Source organism: Conger conger, chromosome 2, assembly GCF_963514075.1.
Source record: "Conger conger chromosome 2, fConCon1.1, whole genome shotgun sequence".
In the NCBI taxonomy this organism is placed as follows: domain Eukaryota; kingdom Metazoa; phylum Chordata; class Actinopteri; order Anguilliformes; family Congridae; genus Conger; species Conger conger.
Window position 1 is genome coordinate 61,115,386 of NC_083761.1, and position 27,893 is coordinate 61,143,278.

Below are 27,893 nucleotides of genomic sequence, written 5' to 3' on the forward strand. Positions count from 1 at the left end.
TGTCTACAAATAACTGTAACGTTATGTTCAGTGTTGTCTCAGTGTATAACGTGTAAGATTCGTTTGATTTATGGCGGTTAGTCAAGCTGTCAAAGAGACACTGTAACATTATTTAAAACCCAAGTTGAAGATGTACCTGGCTGTCAAATTCAACGACAAAATTAAACATTTTCAACCACTTGAGGGCGGTATGAGATTATCAAATTACGCCAAGCAAGAGTTTTTTTTTGTCTGAGTTATATTAAACATAGTTTTCATTCGCATACTAAGTTTGTGTGTAGCCGCCAAATGCTGTTGGAAATGATCTGACAGTTACAGTTTTTCTCCAAATGCATGTATAGAGAAATATAGAGAAATATTTTGCAGCTGTGTAGAAAAATGCAGAGGTACAAAACTTTTGAATCAATAACCAGTATGAAGTCACACATAAAAGTGTGTCTTCAAGGGGGAGAGCCGCCAAGTACTACTGTAACCACAGAGCTATGAACCAATTACAGTGTACTGCCCTACATATGCCAAATGCTGTACATGTAGCTTGCTTTGACATTGTTTTTGCATGATGTACTACTACGATGGGAAATATGTTTTATTGTACACTATACTGTAAGGTTGAGAAAAGACCATATGCTGCAAAATCTGCAGCTGAACAGGAGAATGTTATAGTAAACATGGTCCTTGAAAACAATGTCCTCTGCCTGAAAGACATAAAAATCAAATCATTAAAGACAATGCTGTCTTTCAAAATATCACCACTGTAAATTTGGCCAATTATTGACTGAATTTTGTAGAGGAATGTGATGGTAAACATTAAGCAAGTCCATAAGGTACATTTGAATGGAACACTGCCATGGTGAAAGAACTGTGGTGTCAATAAGTTAAGGTATTCACTGTATTGTCTGTAATTATATGGCACACTATTGGACTGTGTGGTTAAAATATATAGCCTAATGCAAATGACAGGCAAGATATGGGGTAATAAACATATATGTATGAACTGAAAACAGCCTAAAGCATTGTAAACATTTTTCTTTCTTTTTTTTTGTATCAGGACTAAATTATTGCTGGGTCTTTTGAAAAGGAGTGAGGGGATTTTGTGATAGTGGTATCTAACACAAAATTCCCAGACTACATGCTTTTGTTATTGGAATTAAGAGTTTTGAGAAAACAAACACATGTTCTGCATGCATTTACTGTTTTGCTAAATTAAATACAGTTTTGTTATGTTTGTTTTCTTTCCTCACCTATTGTAATAACCGGAACAGCTGTTTCTATCAATGCATCCAAACAATTAAGAAAAACTAAATAAATAACCAATCGAAAAAACCCTACTGTCTATTTAGAAGCATCAATTTAGAACAGGAATAGGATAGTTACATTTACCCAATGCCGTGTCAGCCTATGCATTGCAAAATACATGCAAGTCTTCCCTGCCTGCTTCAAAACAAATCAACTGACTTGGTAGCTGAAATCTAACCCATGTATGGAAAACATATGGGTTAGCAATTCATAAATCACCCCCCAAAATAAACTAAACACCATGTCCCAGAATGCATTGTTGCCGGCTCTCCTCTTGGATAAGGGAGGCTATCGGTAAAATTCTAACTGCCAGGTTTGCCTTTTTAAATAATATTGCAGAACTGTCACAGATTTTGTAGATTGAAGGATGCAGACAGACAGACGCAGCTGAAAAGCCATTTATTCTAATTTACTTTTAAAACAAAAACATTGCAACACTTAATGCAAGCCACCTTTTGCCTTCAAATAGAAAGAGTGACTTATGCCTTGAGTAAAGATCACATTTATTTCTAAGAACAAAACTAGTAAGACGTAAGAAGTTCATTAATTAATTCCAGAACCAGTCATTTTATTTCGGCCAGGTGATGTCACTGCCACTTGGACATGGAAAACAGTCTGGCAACCCTAGTACACACGAGGGCTCGCTTTGAGCGTTCAGTCGAAGCTCCCTTTCTCTGGTGTCGCCGTGAGAAACCGGCTCTTGCTGTGTTCTTTGAAAGAAAAAACGATTTACATGTTTTATAACGTCAGATACTTGAAAAGAACGTTTTGGAGGTGGTTATAAATCCAACTGGGTGGCTATTATTCACCACATAGCTAGCATAGCTTATACATAAATACCCACGATGGACTCGACAGACACTGCCCCTGATTCCTGGGAACAGGAGGACGATGTTGAGGCCCCGACCGACCAACTTCAGTCTGCCTTTACCGGGCTTAATGTCAACGCGAGGCCGTTCGTTCCTAACATTAACGCCCCTGAATTCGTACCGACTTTTTTTCAGGAGTCTCCAGAAAACAAAGGGTCCAACGGTAAGTTCACGGTCGCAATCTTGTGACATAAACTATTTGACACTAGGTTTTCACTTGAAGTTCGCTATCCAGCTATGACATGCAAGTTGTATGTCACTAGCTAACGTTGGTAACATTATGTTAGCCGGTTACTGTTAGCCAGCGAATGTTAGCAGACAATCTATTAAAGGCTACATGACGGTGCGTAAGTTATAGCTACATACAGTATATGCACCGTCAACTAACTTTAGGGTTTATTTGATTATTTCAAATAAATTATTTTAGTTGATTTGCTCGCTATGACAGTGACGTACAGTGTTGCGGTAAAGTTAATAAGTTGGTACAAGGTGTTTGTGAGATTGAAAGCGCGAGCTCGGTAACAAGCTGCTGCTGTGGCATATTTTGCTAGCTAGGTTAGCAGCACAACAGTGAAGTTGCCCAGTTTGTCAATTTGGTTTACAGTAGCTAAACGTCGACACGACGAATTGAGGGTGACATTCTTACAGAATTGCCACAACGCTACATTTATGGCTTATGCACGGCGGGCAATCTAGCATGTAACGTTAATTTAGCTAAATTATCGAAGCAGGGATCTAGCTAGCTAGCAATCAAGCAGTTTTAGTTGGCGAGTAGTTACAGAAGCTAGCAACTGTACTGTACCGACATTCCAAAGTTTGCTTGCAAGGCAGTTCATTAACATTATAATAACCGATATTCTAACTCACTAAGTATATGTTTAAGAGGCATTAAATGTCATTTACACAAGCGATATAGCTAGGTAACTTAGTAACGTTAGCTCTACCCTCGCTGTCAAGGCTGCTGGAACATAGACTGCCGCTAGTGCTGAAATGGTAATGTTGCCGAAAAGAAACCTAGATAATATAACTGAAGTCCATGTACAGAATAAATCTGCGAGTGATGTAGCTAGCAGGCGTAGGTAAACAGCTAACCTTCCATTTATGGACAATTTAAAATCTAGCAAATGTCTTTGTGAACGTAAAATACTAGCTAATCTATACTCTTATTATTTAACACTTGGTGAGGGAACTATAGTTTGTGCGCTATTTCAAATATTTTCTTTTTAATTATTAACACGGGATAATGCAAGAAATTAGCCAAATCTAAAAACACAAAAACACATTTTCTTTTTGTGGGGGGAGGGACGTGTCCAATTAACCTTAAAGTGAAATTATGTACTCTTTCTCCGTATAGGTACTGAAACTGTCGTTAGTCTGGAAGATTCGGAAACGGTTGGTATGTACCTGTGCTATAATGTTTTTTTCCTTCTTATAGTCAAGGAGTATTGATGGAAATAATTGACTGAGGTGTTGGACATTTTAAAGCCACGTTGCCTTTTCAAAATATCGTCAGTGTCATGAAGAAACCATACAAGTGTCTTTTTTTACACTGAACATTCTCAAAATAACTCAAAACAAAATTGTTTCTGATTAGTCAGCTATATTCAATTGCTTCCTTAGTGCAGACATAAGAGAGCTTTCAGTGTCTAGTGATTCTAGGCTTTTTATTGCCTTCTGTAGCCACGAGGACCAGAGTTACACTAATAAAAGTGAAGGAATCAATTATAGGGCTCAGTAATGAGGAAAAATATCCAGATACATAAGCAAAGCTTATGCTTACCAGCTGTTTAGAATATCATTAAGATTAACATTAAGCCCATTCTTCGTTTGAATTGAATGGCATCCATTGGGTAAGTTAAGGGAGTGCCTGAGCCATCTCTTCCTTTATTCTGAGAAGAATCCAAGTGGTATTGAATAATCAACACAACCCTTATGTTAATGTGAATTGTCCTCTGTCATAATGCTGGGGCTTGTATCACGAAAATATCTCAACTGAGTTGAGAGAAATCCAAGACAGCTGGGTCACCATCCGAAACAAGGCAATCCCGGATAACCAGTATCACAACGCTGGTCGTATAACTCTCTCTGCCAGTCCTGGAACGATGAGTCCAAAGCTGTCTGTGTTCACATAAAATGGGTGTGCCAATCGCACAGAGTAACGGAGAGAGCCAGAGTTCACTGTAGGCCTATGTATAGCGGCATTTTTTTCCCCCGCTGGATGAATTTGGTAGGTTTGTGAATTTATAAACGCAGCAAATTGACGGATGGAAGAGGGATTAAGACTTGATTACTTAAAAGTACAATAGCTAAGATTTTGGTGTTAAAATATTGTTACAAGACCATTGTAAATCCCTTCCTATCATTGAAAAAGGCTCACTGACATTTTGACTCTGGCCTCTGGCTGTAATTATAGTCCTTAAATTCGGGTTTCAAAATATACAGTTGATAGCCCGACACTCTGTACCAAAGCATTGCATAAATTACAATAATTCAAGCTCATTGGTTGAAAATTGGTTCTAATTACCACAGCCAGTAGTGTTCCAACATCAGCGCTTTTACAGAGAAGGGGGAGGGATAAACAGTGTTGTGGTTTGAAGGTGTTTGTTGCTGCTATTCCTTTCTTGACCGTTAGAAGTCAGAAATACTTTACCTGTTACCTATTGTGCCTTTAACTTTGTTAGATCCTTTAGCCTACTCATTTTTGTGTTTTTGAGTGAGATTCTCACATGAAGATCCTCACTGTTATGAGCATCAGGGATGAACAGTGTGGGATGATGTAGTGACCAGGGGTGCAGGGGAGCACTTGACTGAAGTTTATTTTACATGTTATAGTGGCAGTAGAGAGGGGTCCTAGCCTGGCATAGCAATTTTGATGGAATTCTTTGTTGCACATTTCATTTGCTTCTTTATTTGGCGACCTTCAGGATATTTTGTAACCTTGTGCCATTTCATTCAGATTGTCTTTGGCAAAACAATATATCATCATTTTTTAAGTGAAATGATATTGTAGTAGTTTGGTGTATTTGTATTTAAAATGACTTCAATCACGTCTTGAGTGTTCAAGAGAGGAAAAGTCTGATATCGAGAGCTGCATGGTTTGGTTTTCGCAAACAAACCAGTTTAGTAGAAACCAGGAAAAATGTTTTTCTTGCAGTAATTTTCTTTAATTGATCAATTCTGTGCTGACTAACAAGCAAAAATAGGAAACACAGAAACCCTGTGACTGTCCTGGTCTGGTTGTTGCTAAAAAGAGAAAGTTATCTGAGTAAATTGTCTGCAATGTTATTGTCAGAGAACCATCAGAATATTCTTTAACAAAAGCCTAGCATACAGTGCAGTGTTGCTCTTTGTGACCAAGCGTGCATGTAGCCTCTGGACTAGAAATGGACACCATCAATTTGAGCAGAGACCTAAGTATTTCATGGATCAAATGCTTGCAAAGTATATCTTTGTGTTGGAAAGGCAGCAGTGCTGAATAAGGGTGTTCCAAATGTATTTGTTACTCAGCCATATAGCTGCCAACTTGAGCGAGCTCCATAAGGCTGAGAGCACAGCAGACGTGCTCAGGTTACAGGACCTGTTTATCTTTAGTTTTAACACCAGCAGCAGGACTGCAGGGAATATAGAGAGGATATGGAGGAAGCCCTTTAAAGGAAGACATTTTGATTGGACTTTAGTTGAAAAATGAAAAGAGGGAATTTGGTGAAAATGTGTGGTTGGAATAGTGTGTGTCTTGATTTTTGTAACGCTAGTGTGTAGTGTCTGTTGTATGTTGTGCATGGAATGTGAACAATTAAAAATATTTTTGATATGAGAATATCAGTCAAGTCACATGTCAACAAAAAGTGCATTTAAATTTGGTGTATGACACTGCTTACCATGCCATGAAGGTTCATATTGGGCAAACACTCTTACCTTGAGGGTATTGGTGTTTGTTATCAGATTTGAATCCATTGTATTTGTGATTCCTTTTAATGTTGAGAACTCTGGAAAAAATTTTCATATAATTCCATTACTTCCTTTTATTGCTCGATGGATGCATTATACCAGTTTAGCCTTTGTCATTCTATTGTTTGCTGAAGCTGTTTGTTAACTGTTTAGCAAAAGTAGAACAGGGCTTTGTGCATGATCGCTGAAGTGCTTAATTCATCTGACAAGGCATTGCTTATGTACTGACGGAGGAAGAGGGGTTACTCTTGTGTACAGTGCCTAACCAGTGTAGCTCATACTCCTGCGATGGAAGAAGAGTTCAGATGTCATGCAGTTAAAAGGTGATTGGATGCTCGTCTTGGTTAGTAATTCGTGAATCCCCCCCACACGAGCGTGTTTGAGCTAACTGACACATGATCTCCGTGGTGTTGCGGGTCAGGCGCACCCGGCTCAGGTAAAATGCTGTTTTCACAGCGCCGGTGGAGAACGGAGCGGCAGACATGAACACGGAGGAGACGTGGGAGCAGAAGGAGGAGCCTGGAGATTCGGAACCCGGAGGCGGGCCCTTCAGAGACGGGGACACCGCTGATACCGCTCAGCAGGAGATGGAGGAAGAGGAGGAGGTGCCAATGCCAAAAGTAGCCCCCGCCCCTCCAGATGCCCCCAAAAAAGAGCATGTCAACGTGGTGTTCATTGGACACGTGGGTGAGTCATTGTGCTGTTCAGTCATGCTCCTGGTGGAAATATATTTCTGTATATTCTGTTGTTTATACCCTCAGTGACCACTTTAGTAGGTATTTATTTGACTTAATTTTTGGACTTATGGGTACTTCCTCTTCTGAAGCCCATCCACTTCAAGGTTTGACGTGTTGTGTCTTCAGAGATGCTCTTCTGCATACCATTGTTGTAATCTGTAGTTATATCTGTCACCTTCCTTTCAGTTTGAACCAGTCTAGCCATTCTTCTCTGACCTCTGTCCCTAACAAACCATCAAGCCACCCCGTCTGGCACCAACAACGATTCCACGGTCAAACTAACTGTCACATTTCTTCCCCATTCTGATGCTTGGTCTGAGCAACAACTGAACCTCCTGACCTCTACATGCGTTTATGCAGTGCATTGCCGTCACACAATTGGCTGATTAGATATTTTCTTTAACAAGCTGGTGTACAGGTTTGCCTGATAAAGTGGTCACTTGAGTGTGTGTGTGTGACAGATTAAGATGGGTATCTTATAAATGCATCTCCATCAGTACATAATGGCTGCTGTCAGATGGCTCAGATACCTCTGTTCTGAATTTAAACCGTGTGTGGAATAAAGTGCTAATAATTGGTAACACAGAATAAAAGGAGGTGAATGGTTTTGTCCTTGAAGCAGGGCCCTCTGCTCTTCAGGGTGATTGGTGAGACCAGTGTGAATAGAGAAATGACTGTGTGGGAGTGACTTCATCTACTTTAGGCCGGCTCTTGTTCTCTGTGGCAGGTTAAGTTTTATGTCTAAGACTGGAGACAGTGTTCCCTTTTTAGAACCCAACCCCCCATCCCCCCCCCCCCCCGCCGTGCACACAACTTATGTCTATGATTTTTCTTGTCTCCCAATATTCAGATGCTGGCAAGTCAACTATCGGTGGGCAGATCATGTGAGTGGTCCCCTGTGTTTTATATGGTTCATGGTTCACTTGGGATATAGACATAAGTTCACTCCTGCACATGGTTAAAGGGGTGAATTCTTTGTTAGAAGAACGTAAGGGGCATTTCTTAACATGGAGCTTTTAGTCAGTCTGCAATTTTTCAGATTCACTATCACAAAGCCACTTTATAGAAAAAAACATATAGACAAAAACCAGGCCTGAACCCCTCAAGCAATTAGGGTTAAAAACTCCCCAGTGGCAAGAAAAACACTCAAATGATCCCATCTATATGAGGTTTATCACTGATGGAATGAAAACTAATTCTGTTTCAGTTGAAAATAAAGCTTTGTCATTGTCTTGCAGGTACCTGACAGGGATGGTAGAAAAGCGCACGCTGGAGAAATATGAGAGAGAGGCGAAGGAGAAGAACAGAGAAACTTGGTAATTCTGTGACACTGATGTCCTTTTCAGGACGTTGGTCAGCCTGGCCCTTAATTTGAGTTGTGCATTATGATTCTGTGCAGTGTGTACTCTGAGAAACCTCACTGGTTATCCTGCACAGCGCAGCCTTATCCTCAGGGTGGGGGGACTCCCCTGGTACTGCCCTGGCAAGGTGCCACTTGCAGAGACCATGTCCGTACAAACCTCAGTGGTTTTAAAGCTCGTCTTAACACTGCTCTGAGATTAATGTCATTTTTCTTCCATTTATATCATGGGATAGTGAAGTTGGTAATGGTAAAATGTATAATTGAACATTCCGTTTTGTTTCTTGGATTTTTGTTATCAGCAAAAAACATGATGTTTTTGTGGGGGTTTTAGACCAGGGTATGCACTGAAATGTATTCAAATGAATTTGCGTTTGATTTTGACACGCACACAGAACAAAGATTTTCATTTCTTATGTTTGTTCTCTGCAAACTCATAGCTTTAATATTGTATCACTTATTGGTATGCAATAGATTAATCTGTAAGCCTATAAAACTACTTGAATGTTTTGAGTAATTTAAAAAATCTGTTGCTGGTTACAAAACAGGTAGGGTTTGGTGCTACAGTAACAGGTTTGTTGTTCTTGGCTTTGCACCAGAAATCGAGGCATTAACACATCCACTACCATTTAGTTCAGATTAACCCATTTAAGAAGTAAAAAAAACCTGCTTCATTTCCCATGGGTGTCTGCAGATGTATGCAGTCTTTGAAAGTCTTTAAAGCATGTTTCTCTCTGTGAATCTTACACAGGTACCTCTCCTGGGCCCTGGACACAAACCAGGAGGAGAGGGACAAGGGGAAGACGGTGGAGGTGGGGCGGGCCTTCTTTGAGACAGAAAAGAAGCACTTTACTATCCTGGATGCACCAGGCCATAAAAGCTTTGTCCCCAACATGATTGGCGGTGCGTCACAAGCGGACTTGGCAGTGTTGGTGAGTTTTTCCAGGCAGGTTTGTCACTCAGCCTTACAGAAACTGCTGGCAGCAGTTCAGTCCTGCACTGCAGTGGCTGTATGCAGGGTTCATTGAACAGAGTTTGCATAGTTCGGTATGCACTACTGGAAAATCTTCAGTATTGGGGGGGAAAGAAAATAAATAAATAAACAAAACATCAGTAGCTATTTTTTGTCACTTCAATGCTTGAAAGGGAAAATCCATATGATTAATCAAGTAAATGCCTGCTTGCATACTCGCTCAGAATAGCGGTATTCAAATGAATACAATCTGAGTACTGCAGTCTGAAATAATCTATAAATATGATGAGCGGTTTAGTGATTTTGGCACAAGTTTTAGAACTGCTTCCACATAATTTAAATTTGTCAGGGAAAGTAATGGTGTAATGGTGAACTGTAGTTATAACAAAGGTTATAACAAAGACTGCAGGGTAAACCTGCAAGGCAAATGTGTATTACATGAGAAATTCAGCATTCTTCAGAAGAATTTCAATATGGTAATGGAGTGTAAATAGAACCGTATTAAAAATTACGGATATCAAGAACATGAAAGTGGTGTGTTATTCGAGCGGTATGCCCCACAGTCCATAGGAGATGTTGAGTTTCAGTGCACAGATTTCCCCTCTCATTGTGTGAGAGCTCCTACCTTTACCCATACACCAGCAGAAGAGTAATGACTGCAGTTCTGCTGGTGGACTGAAGCCTGAAGAGAACCAACAGCTGGCAGCTCTCACTTCAGTGGACCCGCACACAAACCTGCACCTGCCCTCACTGATGTGGCTGCTGCAGCCAAGAGACAGCCCTGCGCAATACCACTGGGCAAACCACACTGGCAGAGACAATTAAAGATGGCTTCTGATTTGAAAAAAAAATAAAAAAATAAAAACCCAACTTGCTGACATGGAAAATTATGTTTGTGTATGTAGGAGTAATGCTAGAATCATTGCAACCATTTTGTTTTTGTGTGACATCATGACATTAAGCGTAACACTGTCACTGCTCACTGCAGGTCATCTCTGCCAGGAAGGGAGAGTTTGAGACTGGCTTTGAAAAGGGTGGCCAAACCAGGGAGCACGCCATGCTGGCGAAAACAGCGGGAGTGAAACACCTGATAGTTCTCGTCAACAAAATGGATGATCCCACAGTGAACTGGAGCTTGGACAGGTGGGACATCACATGCAGGTTATGTGTGGGGAAATATGGCTGCTGGCGAGTGAATTCAGCTGCCAGGACCTAGTGTCCTACCCAGGCTAGTGCCAGATGTGGTTGGCAGCTCGGCAGGGGCAATACTGCTAGCCACAGGGATATATGGGAAGGGATTCACCCGGCGAACCCTGTTGGCAGCCCAGGTGCCAGAGTCTGCGTATGATTGGGTCTCCTCCACCCCTGCTGTATGTGTGACATCACATGTTTTGAAGGAGAACCGCGTGTTGTCTTCATTCACCCAAGTCGGCAGCAGGGGGCAGAAATGAGCACACTTCTGCATAGTTCACAAATTGGATATTTAAATAAAAATGATAAAAAATGGGATAGCGGACACAACCTGCTTTGCCATAACCGGAATGTCCGGAAATTGAATCATTAAAATAAGTACTCTGAACGTAATGATTGTGTAACTGAAGGGAAACCTTTGTGAACTGGTCTACAGATATGAAGAATGCAAGGAGAAACTCGTGCCATTTTTGAAGAAGGTTGGCTTTAACCCTAAAAAGGACATTTATTTCATGCCCTGTTCTGGACTCACAGGAGTCAACCTGAAGGAACCTGCAGACTGTTGCCCTTGGTATACGTAAGTATAGCCTGCTCTTCACACCACACTGAGCCTGTGAGGATGGAGCTAATGCAGTGATGACAGGAGGCCCACTGCCTGACCTCTTTACTCTTTACCTCCTTCAGTACAGCTGCACCCACAATTCCTGAGCACATTTCAGCCAGTATTTCTCCCTGTAAGGCTATCTGAAGTAGTTAGCTTAATTAAATCGATCAACTTCACTCAAAGTGAATATTATTTGGATGTCATGCCTCATTTGTGGTGGGTTCCTCCCAGATACAGGGCACCTCTGCTATTTAAAAAGTCTTAAGTCGATTCAGACGACTAGTGATTGATGTTTATATGATTATATTTGAGTAATGTCATGCAATGAGGCCAGGCAGTTTTCTTATATTGTCACTGTTCAATGCCAGGGGGTTACCATTCATTCCACATCTGGATAGTCTGCCAAACTTCAACAGATCAAGTGACGGACCAGTCAGATTACCCATAGTTGACAAATACAAGGTGAGGAACCACTTTTGCAGGTATGGGTCCTGTGTGGGGGTACATTGATCTGTAATTCCTAAAGACAAAAATACGGCAGATAGTAGTTTGTATTGAAAACCTCATTTTGACTGAAAGACAGTGAGCGCTGTGATGTTGACTTTGTTGCATTTCTCCATTCTTTCCCCCTGACTGGCTTTACTGCATAAATAAAGGCTGATGCACTGCAAGTCCTCTTTCCCCCACCGCTCACCTTCAGCGCATGTGCTCAGGGCTCAGGCACTCACCCCGTCTGATCAGACATAATGCACAGAGAAAATATATTCACAACAAAGATCTGATCAAGGACTTGGCTCATTTTCTCAGCAGGCAGATGGAAAACATGGAGATAGATGGGTACATTTCTGCATGTGAGGAATACAGTACAGTAATACAGTACTGTATTAGAAATACAGTATGATGCTTTCATATATTTATTTGTTTAATAAACAGTACTGTTAAACTTTCTCAAACATCCTCATGTCAAAACAGGTCTGCTTATGTCCTTCCAGTTCACCTAAAGCTTTCCATGTCGCAAGATATTTAAATTCACTGGTTTAAAGTTGCAGTTGTGTGTGGTTACGTTTTGGCATGAGGTTTACTTTTTTCATACTGTTTATTTCATCTATTTTTTCATCTTTTTAAGACCTCTCACATTAACGAGGCATTTTTGCCCACAGAACTTCTGCTCACTGGATGTTTCTTGTTTTTCATACCAATCTCTGCGAAACTCTAGAGACTGTTGTGAAAATCCGAGATCATCAGCAGAGACATTCAAACCACCCTGTCTGGCACCAACAATCATTCTTGAAACTCTTGGCCATGTCTGCATGCTTGTATGCATTTAGTTGCTGCCACATGATTGGCTGATGAAATATTTGCATTAACAAGCTGGTGTACCTAATAAGTACTCAGTGAGTGTATATTCATTTTCTTTACTATTGTTAAAATATTAATTCACGGATGTAATTACAAATGAACAGCCATGATGGTAAGTTCACTTGTGCCATAAGCGGCTTCCTGTTCACTAACTCTTGACTGCAGTTTGTGCAGCATTTTGTGATTACTGTAGATCTGCATAATTATATGTCATTGCACCCCACCTAATATTTTAGCTGTATAAACTATAATTTCACAATAGTAGTATTAAACTAGTATTGCATACTATTTATGCACAGTTAGACATATATAATTAAACAGTGCTTGGGTCCAGCCTTTAAACTATGCCTTTGGGTTAAAAGGTTTAGAAAATCTTCAGTAGTCTTCCTAAATGTTCTGTCTCTTGTGACAAATGTAACCTGCAGCTTGTGCTTTTTAAACGCATATGAATAAAATGTGTAGAAGCACTGTATTCAAATCAAACCTATATGTCAGCATTTCATTTCAGTATGAACATTTAAATTTAAATGCAAAGTTTTGGTTTGCCCTTGCAACGTTCCATGCATTTTACAACCCTATGAACCATCACTTCCTACTGGTACTATAGCATTTTTGTTTAATTATTTGTCAAAACGGACAGACTCCTTATCATAAGACATTGCACTCCTTACCAATCTCCTGCCTCTTGTTTACATTTCTGTACAGGATATGGGCACAGTGATCCTTGGCAAGCTGGAGTCTGGGTGTATTAGTAAAGCACAGCAGCTCGTCATGATGCCAAACAGGGTAAGATTCAATGTGTCAGTAGTTAGTCTAACGCCTCGGGGGGGAACATGAACGAGAGGTGGGGGCAGTTCAGCATGTTTGAGGGTGAGCTGACGTGCTGTGTTCACCAGCACACGGTGGAGGTGCTGAGCATGCTGTCAGACGATGTGGAAACGGACGACGCGGACCCCGGGGAGAACCTGAAGCTGCGGCTGAAGGGCATCGAGGAGGAGGAGATCCTGCCCGGCTTCATCCTGTGCAACGCCGAGAACCTCTGCCACTCCGGGCGAACGTTCGACGCCCAGGTAAACAGCCTTGCACTTAATTTTACATCGTTGAGGATGTAAATTTCTTAATTGTTGGATTTTTTACATTTGTATTTTATTCTTTGTCCTCGGTTTTCAGATTGTGATCATTGAACACAAATCAATCATCTGCCCAGGTTACAACGCAGTTCTACACATCCATACTTGCATTGAAGAAGTGCAAATTTCAGTAAGTTATTTACACAATCCAAAGTGTTTATCATGCGTGGATTTAATGGCGGATATGAGGAATTAATTTCACTCTGGGCTATTCAAGTTGAAATGTTGATATATATATAGATTGAATACGATTTGTCAACAGGGATATTTTTATTCTGCATTTTGCTCCTGTAGCACTGAGCCCTGGAGCCCACCTTCAGTACACACTTCAGTTATTTAAAATGTTAGGATAACCTGTCGCACACATTGTCACTGGTGTCCATTTTAATTAATCCCATAGAGAATTTTGCTCCGTGGGTCTCGCGTGGGGTATTTTCATTATTCAAACTAAAACTGTTGCTCAATTTCTCCCTTAGGCCTTAATTTGCCTGGTCGACAAAAAGACTGGTGAGAAGAGCAAGACGAGACCTCGCTTTGTCAAACAAGACCAAGTATGCATCGCTCGCCTGCGAACTGCAGGAACAATCTGCCTTGAGACCTTCAAAGACTTCCCCCAGATGGGACGGTTTACCCTGCGAGATGAAGGTGAGGCTAATTCTCACAGGACAGGCCAAAAAGTAAACTGAGAATATATGATGCAGAACACAAACACACAATAGACATTTGATCATCATCATAAATAAAATAAAAATATTGTTAAACTGATTGTTTCCACATATACCAGACTAAATGTCATGAATGTAGACAGCTAACTGGAGGTGGAGCCAATTGACAGAAAATCTTAGTGACTTTAGAGAGTTGTATTCACCAACAAGTATTTGTTGCAACATCTGTGGTAGACAAGTCATTTCATTTTATTTAATTGTTGAAATGTTCTTGTTTCATAAGAGGTTAACTTTGCAAAGGCACGTTCTCTACTAAGCAGAGAAAACACAAAATGGCTACCTAGTGCTCCACTCACTTCATTTTGGTTCCAGAATGAACTTAAGTGTGATGTTTACTGTTACTGCAGTGTGCCCTTGGTATAACTCAGATTTCTTCTTGCAGGCAAGACCATTGCTATCGGCAAGGTGTTGAAGCTGGTGCCAGAGAAGGACTAAATAAAATGCGAGGAGGTTCTGTCGTAGTCGACTGATTACAGAGGTGGATCCTGCGAAGGTCCCCTTCCCAGGCCTCCCTTCTTATCGAAGATTATTTGAAAACACCTTTAGGAAACCAACCAAGTGAAAGAAATCAGTTTTTAAGAAAAACAACATAAAACAGAACCACCTCCATGTGTCAGCTTTCTCATATTGAGAGCTCAGCTATGCCATGTTCCCTGACCATGACAACCTCCCACCCCAGTGATCTGCACTTCCAATGACAATGAATGCCTTTCTTCTAAACTGCTTTGCTTCCTTCAGAGAGAAAGTGGCACAGTTGCATTAATGTAGACCTAAGGTCTGCTTCCAAAAATATAAGAGAAATTCACTGAAACCAAAATAATGTAAGACTTTGGTTGTACATGTCTCCCTTGCTTAAATACGGATTGGTTTGTCAACAGGAAATGTTCCAGCCATGAACACGTGTTCACGTGTTATTAAAACAACCACAGTGACAATAAAATATTAAATTGAATAAGTGTATTGTGTATAGTGTGTTGCATTCCTCATTCCTTCCTTTACAGTATAAAAAGACTGAACATTCTCGTATTTATTTCCCCCCATGACAACAGTTGACGTTGGCCAAATGGTGCAGTATTTTGCCTACCACCATCAATTTATTTTAAAATTAGGCCTGAAGTTCAGAGTCATGGCCCAAAGTGAGGGCTGTTTAATTTATGTAACCTATAAATAAATTGCCTAAAAGTGACGTAGGCCTGTTCAAAATTAATTTCATGTTTTTATCTTCCATTATAAACCCAAAATGTATATAATTTCTGGCAAACTGGGATAGAGAGATCATTTTTGTTTAATCAAGTAAAAAAAAGTTGCTGTAAATACATCAACATCAATAAATGCATCTCCCTCGTAAAATAACACTCCACATTTTGGGCTGTACAACCATAATACTTAATTCTTAAGACCGAGAGTCCACATATGTGGACATCATTTTTCTCAAAAACTACATCATGTCAAAAGATGATGCTTCGTTTTATACTTATCAGGTCCCAATAAGCCCAAATAGCAAAGAGAAATTAAAAATGCATACCAAAAAAGAGTGCGGGTCTTAGGAGGATAAGGCAAGATGTTGTGAGAGTCATGTAACAAACATTAGACCATATGCACGCATCCAGTCACTGAAATATAAAGACCCGAACGCAGTCTTAATAGTAAGACCGGCGCAGCCTTTTTAAATAAAGTTTTCTGAGTCAAATTTCGCAGGCATGCTTGGATCTGCGCATGTTCTGCTGACGACACACACGTGGACGACATGGCGAGTGATCAGGACGAAGTTATGCTGGACCAAGCTCAGGTATTGACGCGAAATTCGAAGTTAAAGCAGATCTTTATAAATTAAAAAGGAGGAAAGCGTGACGGTTATTGAACTGTAGCATCGAATACCACGAATTTCCAAGATTGTGAATACTCTGATGGATAGCTACCCATCAATCCGTTAAGTTGCCTCGTGTTTACGATTAGCGAAGTTACTGTTAGCTCACTTACCATTAATTCATTGAATTTCTGGCTTTGATTAACATTTTTAAAGTAATACCGTATTTGCAAGGTGATGTCACTTTGTTTATATTGTTAATTTGCCTTTGCGATATCTAACTTGGTACTTTGTCATGTTTAACTGAGCTGTGAAGGACTTGACTGCCCATCTACCATCTATTCAACCGAATTGAATACACGTGGTCACATCTAAATAATAGATTTCGTTGAGTTTCAGCGTAGTTGAGGAAATTGCACTATTTGCTGTGCTGTTAGTGAAAGGCCACCTTTTAGTCTAAGTGAATGACGTGCTGTTAAGGGAATGTCTGCTGATGGCAATGCGAGTCGGTTTTCACTGGTGTCTGTGTTTGAAATTGTAAGAGAACCCTTGTATGTTTTTCCACCTTGTACAGGTGAAGAAGGCTGTGCAGGCATTGCAGGCTTACCTTAAGAGCACATCCACGTCCGAGTCTCTTCTACTGAATGAAAGCCAGCACATCTCCTTGCTCTTCACGCTATGGAGGATCCCAAAAAAGGAACAAACCATCCGCATGTGAGTTCTCTTCCTTTTATTGCTTTAGCCCCATGCATAATCTCCCATGCAACACAGAATGGTTAGGCTGTATCTATGTGCAGTGCTATATGTAGTCAATAGACCTGTGATGTCTTTGGTAGTGCACTCCAGCAAACCCTGTCCGTCTGTGTCAGTACTGGGCCAGGGCAATGCGAGGTGCCATAGTGATCCAAGGTATATCCAGACGGGCCTCCCTTCTGTTGGGGCTTGTCTCTACAACCTTGGCACATGAACAAAAAAACACAGGATAAGGACAGTTTAGAGCAGGAGTCAGCAACCCTGGTCCTGGAGAGCTACAGGGTGTGCTAGCTTTTGTTGTTACTCAGCACTTAATTGATCAATTAAAGCAGTGGATTACTCAGTTAACTGGCCTCACCTGGTTTCTTCAGTATGAATCAGTTGCTGGTATTAAGGCGAAAACAAAAACCAGCACACTCTGCGGCTCTCCAGGACCAGGGTTTGAGAAGTGTGAATGTGACGAAGCACATGAAAGTGCAATGGGTTCTGCGTCCCCATGTAATTGCGTTATGATAAAGACATCTGTACCTGTCATCTACACAACAGATATTGAGACATTTTGATCCCTTCCTTCATAGCCCTTTGCCACATGGCATGCGCACAGACACAGCAGAGGTCTGCCTCTTCACTAAAGATGAGCCGAACATGACTGGAGACCAGACCGAGCGCTTCTACAAGAAGCTGCTGACTGTGAAGGGGGTTGAAAGAATCACTGAGGTACTGCCCCAGTCACTACAAGATATTTATTTTCTTCAGAAAATTGTTTATATACCTTTTTTGCTCCCAAAACAAGAAAGCATAATATGTTTATCTTCTGCTTATCTCTCAGGTGATCCCTTTCAAGGTGCTTAAGACTGAATACAAGCCATTTGAAGCCAAGCGAAGGTTACTGGGGAATTTTGACCTCTTCTTGGCGGATTCACGCATTTACCGCCTCCTGCCCTCTCACATCGGCAAACACTTTTACGAGAGCAAAAAGTAAGCTCAGTATCAGTCAGTGCACAGTTTCTACCTATAGTTTACATTCTGCTTTGTCGACTTTCAATTAATAGCACTATTTTGACAGTTTCAGCTTCAAGTATACCTATCTCAATACCCCGATTTCCAAGTATACACTGGCCAACAACATTAATGCAATGGTTGAATTGATTGAGCAGTGGATTTGAAATCCAGGTTGTTTTAGTCGGTTCTTGTTTGATAACCTCTCTAATGGATGGTGTGTAATCTCCCCCCCACAGGGCTCCCCTCTCTGTGGACCTGCAGAGTAACCAGCTGGCCCGGGACCTCCAGCGGCTCATCCAGGGCTCCGCGCTGAAGGTCAGCAAGAAGGGCAGCTGCTGGTGAGGATTCGCTCTTCTGCCCTGCACTTCCGTCCTGCTTAACCTCCTTATACTCACTGCATTACTATGTCAGAGAAACGGGGTGATGTAGTATTTATCACGAGAACATATGGAACCTGTGGACCTTCCTCCTGTGTCTGGTTAAACCCTTAATGCAAACCTTTTGATGAATATGCAGTGTTCATCAGCTGTCTTTGAGTGGATTATTGCAAATGTGGCTAATTGTCCTCTGGCTGAATGTCAGCATGCCAGTTCCCCTCCCCTCTTCGATTTCTTAGACTGTCGGTTGCAGCTCCTAAAATTCAGGCTTGAATAAAGAAATGGATGATTACATAGCTGAAGCTCTTTTTTCAATAACCTTAGGGTTGGTTTCAATTTGTCAGTAGCTTGGCTAATTTTAGGCGTGCAAGAACAGGCAGTACGCTAGCGAATCCTTGGCCAGGCTAGCTGCGTGCCTGTGGTCTGTGACCTGTAAGTGAAGAGCTTTCTCCACTTAATAATTATTAATAAAAAACATTCTTATGAGAGGGAAACATCACGGAAAAGCTGGTTTTAACTCACTGGAATTGTATCTTCTTGCTTTCATCCCGTTGCTGTCCATAACTAGGCAAGTTGTTGCAATGTGAATAAATAGCATAAATATTTGATCGCACACAGGAACTGGACCAATCGGAAACATGCACCGAAACTGAAACGAAACCCCAAAAAATCCAAAGTAAACTGTCCCTTGAAGGGGATTCTTTCGATCCAAGGCAAACTCTCAATGTGGCTCTTTAAAACTGTCCATCTGACCATCATCATTTTACACGTGGTGGTGATTGAGGAGTTTTGTTATAGTGAGATATTGGGATGCTGGAAAGGGATACATGTATGCATAAACCAAGTTAAACGCTTGTCTGTGATAAGGGGCACCCCAGCAAACCCTACTCTTCTGTGTCAGTGCTGGGCTAGGGTAATGATGGTGCCATAGTGATCCAAAGTGTATCCAGATGGGCCTCCGCTACATTGAAGCTTGTCTCTACAACTTTGACACAGTGCATAATGCACAAATAACGCAGTAGCCATGCCTGTTTAGTACAGCCATTACATGGGCTCTCTGACCAGGCTCTCTCTAAGGGAGGGTGTGTTTGTTTTGCAGCATGGCCCGTGTGGCTCATTCAGGTATGACGGCTGACGAGGTGGTGGAAAACATCATGGCTGCAGTCAGCACTATTGCATCCAAGCTACCCCTGGTGAGTCAGCAGTATTGTTTGCTTGTGTGTGTGTGTGTGTGTGACATGCAACATGCAACATGCACACTGCATTTTCCAGCGTGTGCCTGTGTGTGTAATTTCCACACTGCGTTTTCCCCCACAGAAAGGACAGAGCATCAAGATCATACACCTGAAGAGCCAGTCCTCTGTAGCTCTGCCCATCTACACCTCTAACCTGAGTCACCAGGTCCTGGTGGAGGAGGCTGCTGCCAAGACTGACTCTCCTAAGGTAGGTCTGCACAGCTGCTGCTCCTCCTGCACTGTGCACTGTGCCCTGTGCTCTGTGCCCCTGCACTGTGCCCTGTGCTCTGTGCCCCTGCACTGTGCCCCTGTCGAATTTGAATAGAATTTTTTTGTTGTGTTTTTTCAGAAGGCGAAGAACAAAGCAAAAAAGAAACAGGTTCAACATCCCGCTGGAGAAAAGCAGCCTTCAGATGAGGAGATTCCACAGCTGGTTCCCATTGTGTCTCCAAGCAAAAAGGCCAAGCTGGAGGTGAGGGCTTCTGACTGGGGTAAAGTCAGAGTGAAAATAGAGACAGGACAGACTAGACTGCACTCCATGACATCCAGTCTTGAGTGTCCTGAACACCTGCAGATCTTAAAGGTCTGCTCTGTGAGAACCTGAATGCGGTTCAGATACTGTGGGCAATGATAATTGTGCCCCTGGTTGCAAGATGGATGGAAATGCAGCCTGTTTCCATGTGCTGGAAGCAAAGTAGGATGTCCTTACAATTAACAGAATATTGTGTTAGTTTACCAGTCTCTCGTAAGTGATTTTGGTCCATTTGCCCAAAATATGTATGTATAGCAGAGGGTTTATCATGCTATTCTGTACTACAGCGTTTCCTTACTGAATATTTTCTTTTTAAAATCATCTCTAGACTCCATGCACAGAAGGCCTTGAGAAGGCACCCAAGTCTCCGAGAGTGAAAGCAAACAAGAAAAGCCCGTCTTCCAGAAGACCTTCCTCACAGGCCAACAGCAAGCCTGGCACTCCGGCCACAAAGGCGCCCAAAGGGGGTGTGCCAGGCGAAGGACTGAAGCAGAAGACCCCCAAGATGGGCAGAGGAACCCCTGGAAAAATCAAATCCGCCAAATTGGCAAAATCTGCTAAGAAGGCACCAAAAACCCCAACACAGAAACGGATTAAGAAAGTGCCTCAGTCGTGTTGACACCCTCAGAGGAAAAGGGTTACCAGATCTTTGGACTTACAGTAGGGGGGAGGGGGAGGGCAGGTGCTCATTTATCTGTACATGCACAGTTGTTGAATTAAATGGATCACGCTTTCATATGAGGTTTGAGAGTCCTTTATTATGAGGTCCTTAAATGTGCATATCCTGTGCAAATGTGTTGTCCAGTCAACACTTTATGTACCGTAGTCTCTTGTATATGGAATATATTTGTGTTATTGGTGCATTTGCAGCAATTCCCAACACTGAAGTTAGATCATGGCTTTAAGGATATTATTAGTAATTATCTTAACTTGCCTTGCCTTTTTTTTTTTTTTTTGCAGGTCATCATATCTTTGTTCTTGATTTGAATTATCTTAAGGCTGGCTATAATGCTTTGAATGAAGAGCAGTATTTCTCTTTATATTTGCGATACAACAGGCATCTGCCATGTTAATGCATGTGCATTTAAATGAAAGGTGTGCTCATAACTGCCCGCAGTATGCTTCCATGCAAAGTATTCACCGCTTTATTTACACATTCCCGTCACACATTGTCAAACTCCTACTCGAGCTCTCAGCTTAATCTAGGTATAATCTTTCTGCAAGCATATTTGAATGGGTCTTTCTTGTTGACATTACTTTGCTTTCCAGCAAGTAATTGCATTCGTGATGCAGAGAACTTTGTACAAAGGCTGCAAATTGAATGTATCGGATGACAGGTGTGTGGTACAGAAATGACCTGTTGATTTAGTCAGCTGTTTGGTTTGTAGACTCTAGGCTAGTACACGTTGTGTACACTAATAGGTCACAGTTTTTGGTGTCAGTCCAAATGTGCTCAAATTGTCCTGATTTATTCTTGTGGATATTACTGCTCTAAAACATTTAGATACTGTGTTGACAGAATTATCTGATTAAGGCAAACCACTATTCAAAGGAGACACACAAGGTAATGGACTTGATATCTCAGATTTCCTGGATTGCGAGTTTTCATAAGAGAAAATAAAAGCAGTAATTGGAAAAAGGCTAAATGTTAATTTAGTTAAATAGTTAATACATTTAGCTAAATGTTTTATACTGTTCATTTGGTTACTGTATATTTAGCTAAATGTTTCAAATACTTCGCTAAATAATAAAAGCCATTGCATGATTAAACATTTTTCTTATATATAATTTTGGGATAACACATTTCATATTTACCTGTCATTTAAAATATTGCAAATGTATGACAAAAAAATAATTTTTTGCTTAAATATTTTTTGCTTAAAAACGCATATAAATTTTTTATATAATGTTGCATTTGTCACCCCATACTATACTACTTTATTTTCTCATTGCAAAACTAAATTTATTACAGGTTTTTAAGTATAATGTATTGAATCATTTTAATTTAAAGATTAGATGGAGGAAACAGACATATGTATAAACCTCAATGTTCTTTGAAGTGTCAATGCTCCAGACTGACTAGCTCTCATTACAAATGGAAGTGCTCTCCTGGATGGAGTTTGAAAGGCCAGTAAATTGCCACTCCCTTAAACAGAAGAGGATGAGCAAATCATGTTTTTCAAAAGACATCAGAAGCAGACACCGGTGGCAGCATCAGTTTTGACCAAAGGGGTACAGAAAACACTAGATTTAGGTAAGTGAATATTTATTGTTGAACGGGTTATAACTGAATAAGTAATTTAATTGATGAGTACAAATGACATTTCAGGTATTTTGAAACGCTGAAATACTGTGAAAAGATTCAATTTAATGACTGATAATGCAGTGATGTGTACATAGAGCAACCAGTTTGTGCAGTTTTCCACCACCAAAAGACAACAATAAAATAGCATTGGATGTAATAAAAATATTATGCACACAGTTCTAAAGTTTATATTTAAAATGGAAAGGTTTGTCTTTTGAATTAGATTTAGAATAATTCATATCCCAGAATTCACTCAGTGATATTTAAGTACTATTTTCTTGTGAAAATAATTTGGAATTGCCCAACCTGGATCTACACACTTGGAACCTGCAATTGAGTCTAATGGGAGGATTGTCACATAGTCTGCTCACTTGCTTGGGAAAAGAAAACCTGACAGACTTAATGAATTGTTGAGCTGGTTGACAGAAACATGTCTCATTCTTTATTGATCAGGGTTGTAATGCATTGTATGTTTGTCCGCAAATTCATAGAATATCTTGGCACATGTGGCTCATTGTAAGACATTTTTCTGTTCCATCTGTTGATTTCTCTGATCTGATATACTTTCAGTGGTTTTGTTCTTTAATTTAGATTTTATGCAAAGCAGTCATATGCAGCACATGCTTCTGTTGAAGTTGTCTAGCTGACGGAATTACCCTTCTGTTGATTCCATTCTTGTTGAAAAATGTTCATAATTCAGGATTGTCCACTTTTCTAAATGGAATATTTGCACATAGGAATGCATTTGTTAAATTCTGAATGACATCCAGCCACTGCTCAAAGCTGTCTATTCCTTTGATGACAGATGATTCCTGTCAGTATTAATCTCGAACCTTAATTCATGTTTTTTGTTGTAGTTAATTGTAGGTCTATTGCACAATTATTTGCTTGATTTATTGCTGAATTACAAGTTGTGCCAAATTACATTTGTGCACAGAGGAAATCTATTGCACTCATTCATTCAGATCAGCTGGTCACAGTGTGTGAATTGGACATTTAATCCATGTTCACTTTCATTCTTTTCACTCTCCCTGTAATAGGTCAAGAAACTCTTGTACTAAACATCACAATAAACAACTCAATTGTATAGTGACTTAACTGTCTACAGACCCCCCCTGGTGGATAACAACTAAACTATAAATTTAGTAGTTATCCTAGGTTCTATTTTCCAGTATGAATGTTGCATGGTGCCTGGGTGCAGTCCATGGTGTGGGGGTGTAGGCACACTGGATGTGGCTACTGAATGTTGGTATTTTCATTAAAACATGGCCAATGGCCTGGATTATGCTGAATACATTATCAGAATATTTATTGACATATAGTTAACTGCATAATTACTGGTGCCCTCAATAAAAATAAAATGCATAAAATAAACAATACCAATAATCTATATTTTATGTTCAAACATATGGAAAAGACTAGATCCATTTATTTCAATACATTTGCTCTCATATTTCAATGTTTTTCTTAAGTAATAAAATAAAATTATCAGCACCCCTAACAATTATTATTACAGAGTTGAAATCGAGGAATCCGAGGAATCGCCACCTTAACGTGGTGGAGGGGTTTGTGTGTCCCGGTGATCCTGGGAGCTAGGTTGTCGGGGGCACTGTTAGCCCCCAGTAGGGTCTCCCAAGGCAAATTGGTCCCGGGGGAGGGGCCGGACTAAGAGCGATTCAAAGACTCCCATGACACGGCCACACAAAGACCCAGTTACCTCGCCCGGAAAAGGGAAACCGGGGCCCCCTGCTGGAGCCAGACCCGGGAGGGGAGCTCGTCGGCGAGCGTCTGGTGGCCGGGCCTTATCCCATGGGGCCCGGCCGGGCACAGCCCGAACTGGTCACGTGGGGTCGCCGCCCTGTGGGCTCACCACCTGCAGGGGTCGGCATCGGAGTCGGGTGCTTTGCCCAACGGGCAGTAGGCAAAGGCGGGGATCTGGGCGTGCTGATCCTCGGCGTCGCAGACTGGTTCTGGGGACGTGGAACGTCACCTCTCTGGTGGGGAAGGAACCTGAGCTAGTGCGGGAGGCGGAGCGGTACCAACTAGATATAGTTGGGCTCACCTCCACGCACAGTACTGGTTCCGGAACCAAACTCCTGGAGAGGGGCTGGACTCTGTTCTTTTCTGGAGTTGCTCAAGGTGAGAGGCGCCGGGCGGGTGTGGGGATACTCACAAGCCACCGGCTGAGCGCCACTGTGTTGGAGTTCCACCCGGGGAACGAGAGGGTCGCTTCTCTGCGACTACGTGTCGCTGGGGGGAAGGCTCTGACTGTCATTTGTGCGTATGCACCAAATGGCAGTTCAGAGTATCCGGCCTTCTTGGAGTCACTGGGTGGCATCCTGGAAAGGGTGCCACCCGGAGACTCCATAGTTCTGCTGGGCGACTTCAACGCTCACGTGGGCAATGACGGAGAAACCTGGAGGGGGGTGATTGGGAGGAACGGCCTGCCTGATCTGAACCCAAGCGGTGTTTTGTTATTGGACTTCTGTGCTGGCCATGGATTGTCGATAACAAACACCATGTTCGAGCATAGGGTAGCTCATAAGTGTACTTGGTACCAGAGCACCTTAGGCCAAAGATCGATGATCGACTTTGTGGTCGTATCATCAGACCTGCGGCCGTATGTCTTGGACACTCGGGTGAAGAGAGGAGCAGAGCTGTCAACTGATCACCACCTGGTGGTGAGTTGGATCAAGTGGCCGGGGAGGCTGCCTGACAGACCCGGTAAACCCAAACGTGTAGTGAGGGTGAACTGGGAACGTCTGGCGGAGGCCCCTGTTCGCGAGGTCTTCAACTCCCACCTCCGGAAGAACTTCTCACGCATCCCGGGGGAAGCTGGGGACATGGAGTCCGAGTGGGCCATGTTCAAAGCCTCCATTGCAGAGGCGGCAAGCAGGAGCTGTGGTCAGAAGGTCATCGGTGCCTGTCGGGGCGGCAACCCAAGAACCCGCTGGTGGACACCAGCGGTGAGGGAGGCCGTCAAGCTGAAGAAGGAGGCCTTTCGGGCTTGGCTGGCCCGGGGGTCCCCTGAAGCAGCAGACAGGTACCGGGTGGCCAGAAGGGCTGCAGCTTCGGCAGTCACTGAAGCAAAAACCTGGGTATGGGAGGAGTTCGGGGAGGCTATGGAGAAGGACTTTCGGTTGGCCTCGAGGAAGTTCTGGCAAACCATCCGACGACTCAGAAAGGGAAAGCAGGGCTTGTCTCAGGCTGTTTTCAGCAGGGGAGGAGAACTGCTGACCCGGACTGGGGATATTGTCGGACGGTGGAAAGAGCACTTCGAGGAGCTCCTGAACCCGAACAACACGTCCTCTGTGGAAGAGGCAGAGCCTGAAGACTCGGGGGAATCTGCACCTATATCCCTGGCGGAAGTTGCTGAGGTAGTCAAAAAGCTCCTCAGTGGCAAGTCGCCGGGTGTAGATGAGATTCGCCCTGAGATGCTGAAGGCTCTGGACATTGTTGGGCTGTCTTGGCTGACACGCCTCTTCAGTGTCGCGTGGAGATCGGGGACAGTACCTGTAGAGTGGCAGACCGGGGTGGTGGTCCCCATTTTCAAGAAGGGGGATCGGAGGGTGTGCTCCAATTACCGGGGTATCACACTCCTCAGCCTCCCTGGGAAAGCTTACTCTAGGGTACTGGAAAGGAGGCTCCGACCGACGGTCGAACCTCGGATTCAGGAGGAGCAATGTGGCTTCCGTCCTGGCCGTGGAACAGTGGACCAGCTCTTTACCTTGGCAGGGTTGCTGGCGGGGTCATGGGAGTTTGCCCATCCAGTCCACATGTGCTTCGTGGACTTGGAGAAGGCTTTCGACCGTGTCCCCCGGGGAACCCTGTGGGGTGTACTGCGGGAGTATGGGGTACCGGGGCCGTTGTTACGAGCCATCCGGTCCCTGTATAACCAAAGTGAGAGCTGTGTCCGCATTCTCGGCACAAAGTCAAGCACGTTTCCGGTGGGTGTTGGACTCCGCCAAGGTTGCCCCTTGTCACCGGTCCTGTTTGTGGTATTCATGGACAGGATCTCAAGGCGCAGCCGAGGTCAGGAGAGTGTCCGGTTTGGTGACCTCAGAATCGCATCTCTGCTTTTTGCGGATGATGTGGTTCTGCTGGCTTCATCGGACCGTGACCTTCAGCACGCACTGGAGCGGTTTGCAGCCGAGTGTGAAGCGGCCGGGATGAGAGTCAGCACCTCCAAGTCCGAGGCCATGGTTCTCTGCCGGAAAACGGTGGATTGCTCCCTCCGGGTTGGGAACGAGTCTTTGCCCCAAGTGAAGGAGTTCAAGTATCTCGGGGTCTTGTTCACGAGTGAGGGTAGAAGGGAGCGTGAGATCGACAGGCGGATCGGTGCAGCGTCAGCAGTAATGCGGGCGTTGCACCGGACCGTTGTGGTGAAGAAGGAGCTGAGCCGGAAGGCGAAGCTCTCGATTTACTGGTCGATCTACGTCCCAACCCTCACCTATGGTCACGAGCTTTGGGTAGTGACCGAAAGAACGAGATCGCGTATACAAGCGGCCGAAATGAGCTTCCTCCGTAGGGTGGCCGGGCTCAGCCTTAGAGATAGGGTGAGGAGCTCGGACATCCGGAGGGAGCTCGGAGTAGAGCCGCTGCTCCTTCGCGTCGAAAGGAGCCAATTGAGGTGGTTCGGGCATCTGATCAGGATGCCTCCCGGGCGCCTCCCTTTGGAGGTTTTCCGGGCTCGTCCAACTGGGCGGAGACCCCGAGGGAGACCCAGAGCCCGCTGGAGAGATTATATATCTCTCCTGGCCAGGGAACGCCTCGGGATCCCCCAGGAGGAGCTAGAATGCGTTGCTGGGGAGAGGGACGCCTGGAATACCCGGCTTTGCCTACTGCCCCCGCGACCCGACTCCGGATAAGCGGGTGACGATGGATGGATGGATGGATGGAGTTGAAATGGCAATAACATTTCACTTCATTTAGTTAATCTCTGTCTAAATAAACTATATTGTGTAATTTCACCACTTCCTGTTTCACTAGAGTATAATGATCAGGTAACAAGGATGCTAAATCCATTTGTCATCCTTCAGCTCGGGAAAACTGTCAATTCAGAAGAGACACTGTTAAATTACCTTCATAAGTCAGGGAATGAAAACAAAAAATATACATATATGGTTAAACATACCACTTAGCACTGTAAGGGCAATACGTTATCCCCACGGGCAGTGAGGAAGATGGTAAAGGAGGCTGTAAATAACCCAAGAATGACAGAGATTGATTGTCTCAAAATGAACCATAAAACAGCACATCCATACTAACTTTTTGGAAGGGCAGCACCTGGAGAATCAAGCATCTGGAGCCTGTCATTGGAATTATGGCTGGAAGAGAGTGCTATGAGATGAGACCAAACGTTTTAACACTTTGCCAGTGCTACAGCTCCCCACCCGCCAGGCACTGCCCAGAAAATAGAGCCCATAATCTCTGCATGTCGTGTAATAGACACAAACTGGTGACTCTGCCAACACTGAGGCATGTGTCACACATGGTAACACATCATCCAGTGAATTATGTTTTTTGATTGACAGGGTAACCTCTCCAACTCATATTGCCAATAGAGCTCTTCAGCAAAGCCCGTTCAGCTCTCTCTGGCCTCTCTCTGCAGGATGCTGTCAGCGGGAATTCTGGGCTCCCTCGGTGAAAACAGGGCAGGTCTGGAGGACACAGCGCGACGCTCCTTGTTC

At 42.9% G+C, this 27,893-nt stretch overlaps 2 protein-coding genes and 2 non-coding genes across 5 annotated transcripts; all 4 read left to right on the plus strand.

Annotated features, from left to right (window-relative positions):
- The first annotated feature begins 1,890 nt into the window (after positions 1-1,890).
- gspt1 (G1 to S phase transition 1) lies at positions 1,891-15,147 on the plus strand. Its single transcript, XM_061232645.1, has 14 exons — positions 1,891-2,328; positions 3,520-3,561; positions 6,570-6,800; positions 7,701-7,734; positions 8,089-8,166; positions 8,962-9,142; positions 10,172-10,326; positions 10,811-10,951; positions 11,347-11,440; positions 13,043-13,123; positions 13,234-13,407; positions 13,508-13,597; positions 13,944-14,112; positions 14,575-15,147. The coding sequence occupies exons 1-14, from the start codon at positions 2,142-2,144 to the stop codon at positions 14,625-14,627; spliced, it is 1,710 nt and encodes a 569-aa protein (XP_061088629.1). The 5' UTR covers positions 1,891-2,141; the 3' UTR covers positions 14,628-15,147.
- A 689-nt stretch (positions 15,148-15,836) lies between these two features.
- rsl1d1 (ribosomal L1 domain containing 1) lies at positions 15,837-20,634 on the plus strand. Of its 2 annotated transcripts, none has more exons than XM_061231844.1 (9): positions 15,837-15,981; positions 16,574-16,713; positions 17,331-17,469; positions 17,582-17,730; positions 17,991-18,092; positions 19,231-19,324; positions 19,449-19,574; positions 19,716-19,838; positions 20,227-20,634. In XM_061231844.1, exons 1-9 carry the CDS (start codon positions 15,940-15,942, stop codon positions 20,515-20,517), a joined length of 1,206 nt encoding a protein of 401 aa, XP_061087828.1. In that variant the 5' UTR covers positions 15,837-15,939; the 3' UTR covers positions 20,518-20,634. The 2 variants fall into 2 exon arrangements, with proteins under 2 accessions (XP_061087828.1, XP_061087829.1); XM_061231845.1 differs by having other exon boundaries at positions 19,719-19,838.
- Positions 16,837-16,966, plus strand: LOC133123019 (small nucleolar RNA SNORA55). Its single transcript, XR_009708191.1, has one exon. It is a non-coding gene; the product is annotated as a small nucleolar RNA SNORA55 (small nucleolar RNA).
- LOC133123018 (small nucleolar RNA SNORA55) lies at positions 19,001-19,129 on the plus strand. The gene has a single exon (XR_009708190.1). It is a non-coding gene; the product is annotated as a small nucleolar RNA SNORA55 (small nucleolar RNA).
- Positions 20,635-27,893: the final 7,259 nt, after the last annotated feature.

Coding starts and splice junctions, on each gene's coding strand:
- rsl1d1 (XM_061231844.1), top strand. CDS start 15,940: ATGGCGAGTGATCAGGACGAAGTTATGCTGGACCAAGCTCAG. Junction 17,470..17,581: donor GGGTTGAAAGAATCACTGAG/GTACTGCCCCAG, acceptor CTTATCTCTCAG/GTGATCCCTTTCAAGGTGCT. Junction 19,575..19,715: donor CCAAGACTGACTCTCCTAAG/GTAGGTCTGCAC, acceptor GTGTTTTTTCAG/AAGGCGAAGAACAAAGCAAA.
- gspt1 (XM_061232645.1), top strand. CDS start 2,142: ATGGACTCGACAGACACTGCCCCTGATTCCTGGGAACAGGAGGACGAT. Junction 3,562..6,569: donor GGAAGATTCGGAAACGGTTG/GTATGTACCTGT, acceptor CTGTTTTCACAG/CGCCGGTGGAGAACGGAGCG. Junction 6,801..7,700: donor GGTGTTCATTGGACACGTGG/GTGAGTCATTGT, acceptor CCCAATATTCAG/ATGCTGGCAAGTCAACTATC.